This window comes from Hemiscyllium ocellatum, chromosome 18 (genome assembly GCF_020745735.1).
Source record: "Hemiscyllium ocellatum isolate sHemOce1 chromosome 18, sHemOce1.pat.X.cur, whole genome shotgun sequence".
Classification (NCBI taxonomy): domain Eukaryota; kingdom Metazoa; phylum Chordata; class Chondrichthyes; order Orectolobiformes; family Hemiscylliidae; genus Hemiscyllium; species Hemiscyllium ocellatum.
Window position 1 is genome coordinate 36,405,164 of NC_083418.1, and position 10,378 is coordinate 36,415,541.

The 10,378-nt window shown below is 38.3% G+C and overlaps 1 protein-coding gene across 1 annotated transcript; it reads right to left on the reverse strand.

The window, feature by feature from the left end:
* Nucleotides 1-3,846: 3,846 nt before the first annotated feature.
* On the reverse strand, nt 3,847-8,981 carry LOC132824416 (troponin I, fast skeletal muscle-like). Its single transcript, XM_060838863.1, has 5 exons — nt 8,909-8,981; nt 8,674-8,805; nt 7,349-7,438; nt 4,998-5,180; nt 3,847-4,002 (listed from the first exon to the last, which is right to left on the reverse strand). Exons 1-5 carry the CDS (start codon nt 8,936-8,938, stop codon nt 3,913-3,915), a joined length of 525 nt encoding a protein of 174 aa, XP_060694846.1. The 5' UTR covers nt 8,939-8,981; the 3' UTR covers nt 3,847-3,912.
* Between the last annotated feature and the right edge of the window lie 1,397 nt (nt 8,982-10,378).

Sequence of the window (10,378 nt, forward strand, 5' to 3'; positions counted from 1 at the left end):
TACTCTGACCAATAAAGGAAAGCATACCAAATGTCTTCTTCACTACCCTATCTACCTGCAACTTCACTTTCAAGGAGCTATGAACCTGCATTCCAAGGTCTCTTTGTTCAGCAACACTCTTGAAACCTTACCATTAGGTGTGTAAGTCTTGCTAAGAATTGCTTTCCCAAAATGCAGCACCTTGTATGTATCTAAATTAGACTCCATCGCCACTCCTCAGCCCATTGGCCCATCTGATCAAGATCCCATTGAAATCTGAAGTAACCTTCTTTGCTGTCCACTACACCTCCAATTTTGGTTTCACCTGCAAACTTACTAACTGTACCTCTTATGCTCATATCCAAATCATTTATATAAATAATGAAAAGTAGTGGAGCCAGCACCGATCCTTGTGGCACTCCACTACTCCAGTCTGAAAAACAACCCTCCACCACCACCCTCTGTCTTCTATCTTCGAGCCAGTTCTGTATCCAAATGATTAGTTCTTCCTGTATTCCATGAGATCTAATCTTGCTAACCACTCTCCCATGAGAAACCTTGTCGAACACCTTACTGAAAGTTGACATGAATTTAGCGGTTAGAATCTATTTTTTTAAAAATCATATTGAATTTAAAAAGACAAAGCAACAGTCCATTGGCTTGAAACAGCAGCCATCAATTCCAAAGCCATTCAGTCAACTTGTTTGCAAAACCCAAAAAACTCAGTTACCTGGAAGAAGTGAAAAGAGATTATCTCCCAACCCATTGGAAGAGAATCTAGACAAACACTTGATGGGTCTACACAATGCTTGTAACACCCTGAGATCAAGTTAAATGTTTCCATCTAAATATCAGAGGCCCTGATTTTTAAAAATTTCATTCAGACCAAAGGTGTGCAAGTTTGGTGGATTAACCATGTTAAATGCAGTGTTACAGTGGCCAGGCATGGGGTGGGATGTTCTTCAGAGGGTTGGTGAAGACTTGATGGCCCACATGGCCTCTTTCCATAATGCAGAGAGTCTATGAGTCTCTGGGATTTGGTGGTCACGGGCAATATGTGTTGGCTTCACCAGCAAAGCCTACATCCCATGAATGAAATTGAAAACATCTCATCAGTTTTGTGTGGTCAGCAGAAAGAAGAGGCTGATTGACTTTGTGAGCTACCATTGCTAGGTACAGGAGGTATTTTCAATGAGAGAGCTGCATCCCTCAGCCATCTATGGACTCCAGGAGATTTATGCTTGCACGTTAGGGGAAAGAATCATTGGAACTGGTTTACTGCTGATGTACCGAAGTGGAACTCTCCAAAAGCTAAGAAAAATGCCTGTGCAGGTAATCCCTCAAGGATCCTACTCCATGAAATAGGGAAATGTGAACCAATTAGAAACTAGGAACAACTGTAAACTGTTTCTTGTAAGGATTATAGTTTTATGGAAATTGCGAATATGTGGAAAGTATGAAAGAGGAACATTCTTTTAAGTGATTTAAAATCTAAGTGGCCTACAAAAATAATCATTGGATAAGTGTTAGTAGTTACATATCAGTAAAATTCTTACAAACATGTATCTTACTGCTTCATCCTTTTCAATGTTTTTCAAAAGACGATATAGTCTCTAAGGGGATTATAACCCCAAGTAATTAAGCTAAAGATTTTTGAGATTAAACTTCTGGGGTGTTGCATAAAACGGATAATACCATATCGACTGCTGTTTTTACATGACATCTAATTTTCTTTTCCATTGACTTCAATTTGAGAAACAATCCTCCACCTCCCCAGCTCCCCTAACCCATATGTTGATTTATTTTGTCTCATTATATTCCCATACTAGTATTTTTGACCAATATCCATGCTTTGTATTTATCATTGTTAAATGCCATTTGGTGTGTCTATCCATGAATGGCACAGTGGCTCAATGTCCAGTACTAATGCCTCACAGTTTAAGGGACCTGAGTTTGATTCCAGCCTTGGCCAGCTATCTCTGGGGAGTTGCACATTCTCTCCGTGTCTGCGTTGGTTTCCTCCAGGTGGTCCAGTTTCCTCCCATAGTCCAAAGATGTGTAGGTAGGTGGATAGACCATGTTAACTTGACAATACTGCCCAGGGATACGTAGGCTAGATGGATTAGCCATAGGAAATGCAGGGTTACAAGGATGGAGTAGGGAGGTGTGTCTGAGTGGGATGTTCTTGGAATTGCATGGACTCAATAGGCCAAAAGGCCTGCTTCCACACTGTAGGGATTCTATGTTGCACTTGCATATGAGATCAAAAACTTGTTACTATACCATCTCTCTCTACATTGCCTCTGATTTTGTGCCATCATGCAACTTTCATTTTAATCAGAAACATTTATTTGACATTGTGCCAGATGCTGTCTTAAAGACCAGATAAATTATAACATGGGAACTTATTGAAACTATTCTATTTGTAACAACCTCTTTGGAAATCGAGGAGATTTTTTTGGGCAGATCTTTTACGCTTCACTACCTAAGTGTTTGACTGTCACTACCTAAGTTTTTGATTTGTTCATCGGAGAACCACACAGCAGCCTTTCTACAACCCACACATCTCCTTCTGTCCCTAGAACAGTACAATGGCCAACAGTAGGCATTCCTGTATATCTTTATGTTAAAAATGAACAATTGTGTGCCACAGCTGGAAGTTGGGCTATGCCACAATAGGTTGCAATACTGTTGTTTTGAACATGCAACCTTTTAGCAAATTGCTCTGTAGCCAGAAAAAAAGCCACAGCTCTTGACAGATTGTAAACTCCATTATAAACATTGAGAACATTTGCAGTAGAATACTGGATACTTTCATGTGCATTGAGAACATTGCAGTAGAGTTAACCAAAAAAAAGCCTCAGAATACTCAAGTTTAAAAAACATTAACCCTGATTGGAAGAGTTTATTTACACTGTAACTTTAGATGAGCAGTACATAGATCATAAAATAAATGTTCTTACAATATAATGGATACTTAACATATATAGGGCTTTTGAGAAGATATATGAAGGGTCATGATTTGCTGTTAAATAGCAGTGAAGCTAATGGTCACTCACTGTTATTTATAGGTGAATGATTCACCAATTCTAGATGGGGGAAAGCATGACATTCACAAAATCTTTGTTTATAATGAACTGCTCCATTGCTAACTAAAGATGAGCTTTTGTCTAAATCAGCAAAGAATTGAATGTAGTGGAGTTGCTGCAGTGGATAGAAACTAAATTCACCTGAGATGGTTTTGACTTGTTCATTTGAGTCTAAATTCCCTTTTAATTAGATGATAATTATTAATTACCATCAATCTCTCTAATATGGAAAATTAATTATTGGAATTATGAAATTTATTTCTTTATTGTTGAAGATTAACATTTTAAAAAATATTTATTGTCACTTTCCTTTCTGTCCTTTTCATTTTTTCTCTCTTAATCCATTCTTTTTCTCACTTTACTTTTTCTCCTGTATTCAATTTGGCATTGAATATGCACACTCTACTTTGCATATCCTTCTCAATCCTTGCAATCTTACTTTCATTATCTTCAAATCTGATTGACAAATGTAGTATAAGTGTCCTATTCATCAAAAGTCCAGGTGTGGTTTACTTCACAGCAAAGTTATCAGTTTCCATTTTCAGAAACTTGGACTTCAAAACATCAACATTCAAAATGGGTAAAGGCAAGCCCAACTAATAGCAAATGCTGTTTAATGCCCAGCTACAACAAATTGTGGCGCAATATCAAGCAGTGTAATGATGGATTGAATTCAAGCTAGTTCCCAGCTCCTTCTTTCTAACTAACGTGTCATCCTCTCGTCCCACATAGGACTAACTAAACCATATATGTATTTTCAATAGCGATAAGGACAATGTTGACCTACATATATTTTATTACAAACACTAAATGCAATACAGTATTTGGTTACATGGTGACAATTTTATTCAGCGCCCTCAAACATCTTCTTTCTGCCTTCCATTCCAGCCTTCTCTTCAATGTTTTTACGCCAGTCTCCAACATCACGCAGATCCTGCAGTGGGAGTAATTTGTGAAGTTTAAGGACGAAGTTTAGCAAAATAACAACTTTCAAACTTTCCAATCTTTGTGGGCCAATACTACCTCACAAAATACATTTACTCACTAAACTAATCATTTAGCTATCAGAAGTTATGGATTAAATTTGTGAGATGAAACATTAAATTTGTCTGGAATCTGTTTAGTCAACACAGACAAGGGGTGGAATTAAACAACCCCGCTGAGAAACATGTGGAGGTGGGAGGGTATTTGATTGGGTAGGAGAGTGCAGACTTGGTACATTGAGCTGATTTTCTCCTCCTTACCCAATGATGGGAAGCTAAACTCTTAGACCACCAGTAATGCTATCAGTTGAGATCAGAAAGATCAGTACAGATGAAGAACTGATGAGCCAACTGAATTGCTGTTCTCAATTCTGTTCAGAACAGTGAAGAGATGTTTGAACGGTTTTGGAAGTGGTCGATTGACAATGGACTATTCTGCACAGTACTAAGCATGAATCTGTAGGACTTAATACAAAATTATCATGCAATAAAAAGCTTTGTTTTGCTGCTTTCATCGGACAAGTATATTAATTTATTGACTTAATAAAAGCATGTGATTCCATTGGTATGAAGATACAGCATTTTGCAAGTGCAAAAATTAATATTTGGAGGTGGAGAGGGAGGAAGAGATGATGTTGATCCACATCTAATATAGATTTCATTGTAATTGATTGCTTGAAATTTGTTTTTTAAAAGTACATGGACATGAAAAATGTAGGCAAGGCCAGAATTTGTTGCCTATTCTGAATGCCCTGGAGGAAATTGGAGTGAACCAGCTTCTTAAATACGACGCAATCCATGGGATGTAGGTACACCCACAGTGCTGCTCAGAAGGGAATTCAAGCATTTTGATCCAATGCCTGTCTTTAAGTGGCCAGTGCAGAGGTAAAAGCTGTCAAAGGGAGAAATGAAATTTCAGCCACTGTTTTCAGGAATGTTGCCTTACCTTCTCCTTCTCAGTGTCCTCCTTCTTCACCTGTTTCAGGTTAGCTCTCAAGTCCATGGACACCTTGTGTTTGGAGCCCAGCAGAGCACGTAACATGGCATCAGCAGACATACGGACTCTCTTGAGTGGTGGCCTCTTGAATTTGCCTTTCAGGTCAAAGACTTTCAAGTTCAGATCATCAATCTGAAATATTGACAGAGTTCGGAATAAACGTTTACATAGACCTCAAGCTCTCCTCTTCTCCACCTCTTGCCCTATCTTTTGTCTTCCTTTACAACTTTCCTAAGACTGACTAGTTCTTTAACTAAGCTTTTGGGTCATCTGTATCTCTCATATGGCTTGCTTACCTCCTTTGTTTTACAATGCTCCTGTGAGGTGCTTTGGGACTTTCATTACATCGACATAAACTATTGTTGTAAATGAGTCAAACATATTGTTGGATGCAAGTATGAGATGACCCACAATCCTAAGATTTCCTTCATTCTCATTGCATTGAAATTGGATCTGGAATGTCTTACTCATGCTCAAGAAACTTCCACAACCCCTCCCAATCCCAGTTTATTTCTTCTCATTATTTTTGCAGGGGGAACTCCTGATAGAATTTGCAACTGACTTAAAGAGTTGATCACTGCCAGCGCAGTTAAAGGGAACAGAAAAGTTCTGACAATTTTCTCGAAAATGTCATAAAAGGAGCTTTGAGAGAGGACAAGACTGTTAAAACCAAAGTTTAACACCTCATATTGACTATTTCCCAATTTAGTTGTTTGTGCCAATCTGGAACTTTGATTTTAAAAGTTGTGCATTAATCCACCAGTAGATATCCAAATGTAACATCTTTCTTCACTAGAAACCTTGGAAACTCTAACCACTGAAAGATGATAATGTTGATCAAGAATAAGATATAACTCAGCTTTCTGTTAGTTCACACCAAATAATTTTCCTGTGCAAAATTGAAATTGTTGCTCTATTCTGCTCAGAGAAAATGCATCATTGATCCTGTTTGAAAGAATGCAACTTTTTTTTTCTTTGATCACACTTAGTCTTCTATTCATTCACCACAGAACTTCATTGATTTTTATCAAGAGGATGCTTAATTAAAGAGAAACAACAAATGATTACTTTTAGTAGGATAAAAAATGTATGAATGTGTTTGTCACAATCACTTGAAACGTTGTGGTGGGCATTGTGAATATTTAGTTACACCATTACAATGCAATCATTGTCCCTGAACCTTTGGGGAAGTGATTATGTTAAAAACAAGATGAAAATGTAAATACACTGTTCCAAAAGTGCTTCTGTCTCTGCTCTATAGTCCTTTTACTTCAGTGGAGCACATTTGACATGATCTTTCCTCAATTCAAAGCTCCAAACAAGTATTCAGCAATGCATAGTGTAGAATTTGGAATATGTTATGCTTATTGCATGTAACACATATACAAAACATACCAATTTAGCAGTGCAAGAAATTTCAACCAATCATTGTGTCACATTCATTTATAGGCTGGCAGCTGCATAAGGTAAGAACGAGACATGAAAATGAAAATGATGAGCCTCACACTTATTGAAGGGCCCAGCAGCAACATTTGTTGCCTACTTGAGGAGCATTTGTTGGGTGTGCCCTGTGTAGGATTTTCCAGTGGCCATGGTCATTGCCAACTGAACTAAATTTGACCCTCCTATTATAATACAGTCCGTACCTCCCTAATCTGTCTGGTTCAGCAACCTTTGGGATCCAGCACCTGCAATAAGTTTCAGTTTTCTCTAAACAAGATGTATTTTGCAGTGCAGCAAAGAAGACCCCAGCATTTAACTGTTGGAAGGCACTTTAAGGGGAACTCAGAGTTCTCAGCATTGATCACCTCTTACAGCAGAAGGCCAGGAGTAAGAAAAAAATTGTTTTGACAATATCCATGCTGACTCTGACATGTCACCTTCTGTATTCTAGCAAATTACCTTGTCCCAATACTACTGGATTAGGGAGATATAAACTGTATTAGCATGAAACAAGGACAAGCAGAGTGCCCACTCCACCAGTCACCCACAGCCCTTCCACAACTCCACAATCCTTAATGGGCCTGCTGATTCATTATCAGTCTACTTCGCAATTTCAAGCCCACACCAGCGATTACTTTATGAATGCCATACATTAGTTGATTTTTTTTGTCTTTTGAATTCTGCCCTTGCTTCCAAAATAAATGCTGTACTTTACAGCTCATTAATATGATACAATAACATGGGTACAGGTTAAAGTGTCAAAGGACTTAATGTTGCTTTAGCGCTTTGTATCAATCTAAAATATTTTTCCAAGAAAGAACAAAACATGGTGAGGAATTTAAAAGTGTGACCGTTACCTCTTTGGTGCTCTTATTAACTCTAGATTCTATGTCATATCTCTCCTCATCAACAACATCTATCTTTGCATGAAGTTTCTTGCACAATTCCTGTTGAGACAGATGTGAGAACGATCAACATTGCAATGACTCTGGTTCTGGCTTTTCATTGTGCAATTGCAGTGTGGTTTAAAGCTCACTCATTTTATAACTGGAATTGACAAAGGGCCTTTTGGAAACTACATTGAGTGGATGAGTAAATTCAAATGGGAAGAAATAATTGACTGCCAAATGGCATTGGAGAGCTAGAAGAGTCAATGTGAAGTCAGCATGAAGGAGATGAACCATTGTGCTAGTTTACACATTGAGCTTCAATTTCATCTGGGTTTTGCTGCTGTGTCATTATAGTTTTTTTGCCAAAAGTGGGCCAGAGGCTTTTCTTAAAAAAGATTTATTCAAAACATATGCTTTGACTGAAATAAGTTCTTAAGACAGTTCCCACTAAGGGAACGTTTAATGCAGCATTTTCCTCTGGGTCCTTCAGCAGAACAGAATAGAACCCCTACAATGTGGAAAGAGGCCATTCAGCCCACACTGATGCTCCAAAGAGCAACCCACCCTATCCATGTCACTCTGCATTTTTATAAAGGCTAACCAACTTAACCTGTACATCCCTGGACACTAATTGGCAATTTCCCATGGCCAATCCCCATAACCTGTACATGTTTGGACTCTGGGAGGAAACCAGAGCACCCAGAGGAAACCCACGCAGACACAGGGAGAACGTGCAAACTCTATCCAGTAACCCAAGACTGTAATTGAATCTAGGTCCCTGGCACTGTGAGGCAGAGGTGCTAACTACTGAGTCACCATGCTGCCCTGATAGTGACAGTAAATAGACAGCGAGACCTTGGAAGTAGGCCTACTTTCCCAAATAGGGCATGGGCCATTCAATGAGAAATAGGTTATAAATGGAAATTATGGGAAAAAAAAGCAAATTTCTTTGTGATTTGTGAATAACTGTATTCAATTTTACAGAATAAATCTTTTGGTTGTCAAAGAGAACATGGATTTGAGTGTATGTGAAAAAGCCATCCTCATAAAATACATTTGTTTTGCAAATCATGGTTTTGGGATTCTATTCTAGTGACAGCATTGATAATTAAAATAGTACAAAATAGTAAAATAGATTACTGCCCAGGCTGTTAACGGAAAACATTCTACGATATCGACTTGGCCAATGAATTTTGATATATGTTCCGTAATTGCTGATAATTCAACCCTATAATTTGTTCAGAAGAAGGAGAAATATAGACTGATTATTCAGAAAATGATCTTGCAACAACCTGTAACTCGGTCATTGAAAGCCCACCGGTCTGCAGATGTCCACAATGTTCTTCCATATACCTCTCCTTCTCTGCTATCCGATCTGCTTCTTCCTTCTCAAGTGCAGCTTTAGCAAGAGAGAGCAGTAAACTCTAAAATACAAATGAAATAAAGCAGCCAGTTATATGCGAAACAATGAAGACATTGCACATTAAAACTAGTATAGATAAAATGCATAATAGGCTGAAAAGTTACCTTCAGATGCATTTTGCGAGAAGAAGTCATCTTGGATTTTTTCTATAATGATCCAGAAACAGAAAAAGAAACAAGGATTGGAAAGTAACTTAAAAACAGATTATTTCAAATGTTTGACAGAGCAAAGGAACATGCTGTTAGTGTGAAGTCTCTTCCAGTCAAACAAGTCATCTCAGAATTGGCATTCCAACAAACCACGCTATTTAAAAAGCCAGACTTGGTGTGACCCAACAACTGGATTTATTTCATCCTTCTCCCCAACATGAAACTGAATAGTTATGCCTTGAAGGGAGCTGTAGGTTGATGTATAAATGAATGCCTGAGTCCAGTGTATCAGTTTCCTAGCATCATCTCATCCTGAGCCATTTTCCCAGAGACAGGATTGAGAGCAAGGTCTTGGCTGGCCTACACATGAACAGGCAGCCCAGAGCCAATTCAGTCTTTCAGCAGTAGGGTGAGATGGGAAAACCAGCACTACAGCAAGGTGTTACAAGTCACTGACTTCGCTGTTGATGTGATGCTCCTTCAGAATGGTGACCTGAAAGTTTTTATTTATTTTAACAGTAAAAATATTGGAAAGAGTACCCCCTTTTACACTCACCTAACAGGACAATCTACTGCCTTATCAGTGCTAAAGCTTTATTTGACTGTCAACCATCCTCAGATACCTGGTAAGTCTCCTCACTGATCAATTATAGGAATATCACAACCTGGTGACTTGCCACAAACAGTGCAGACTTCTGAGAAGAAAGTCTTGATTTCTACAGATAAATCGACTCTTTCTTAAAGATCTACACTATTTTACTAATAATAATTTACTGTTTAAAAAATATTGCACTGCCACATTTTCACGATTTAGTGGTAATTTTATTAGCTGTGAAATTTTAGTTGTCCAAACCCAACCAATTTGTATTGCACCACAATTGAAGAGGCTGAGGCACTTTTATTCAATTCAATTTTTTTGTTAATATAATTAACTTGAATTCAAATGTTTCCATGGCAATTTAAATTCAGTTTTAAAATAGCCACAGAACAGAGATAGTATATAAAAGTAATGATAGTCTATTCGAGCTTATAGGTTGTGACTTACTGCTCAGCTCTGTGTCAAGCATCACCTGATGTGATTTAGAAGCATCATTGGCTGTCTCTGTCACATTTAGCAGAACTGAAGCTAGAGGGCTCAGCCAGTTGAGCTCTTATTCTTGCTTCTTTCAAGGTCCTTCTGGGTAGTCAGCTTCAAGAGTCACAGCCATCAGTCACTCCTTCCTGCTTGTCCATGTTCACTTGTTTTCTTGTACTGGAGGTATAGAGCTATCTAGTAATGACTCAGTGACCAGTTCATCACTCAGTATGGCTTTGGACAAACAGCTGTCATCCAACCAATGAAAATGGCCAAGTCAGCTCAGGCATTGTTGACTTATTAATGAGCGAATACTTGTGGAATTAACATTAACCAGGACTGTTGAGTTG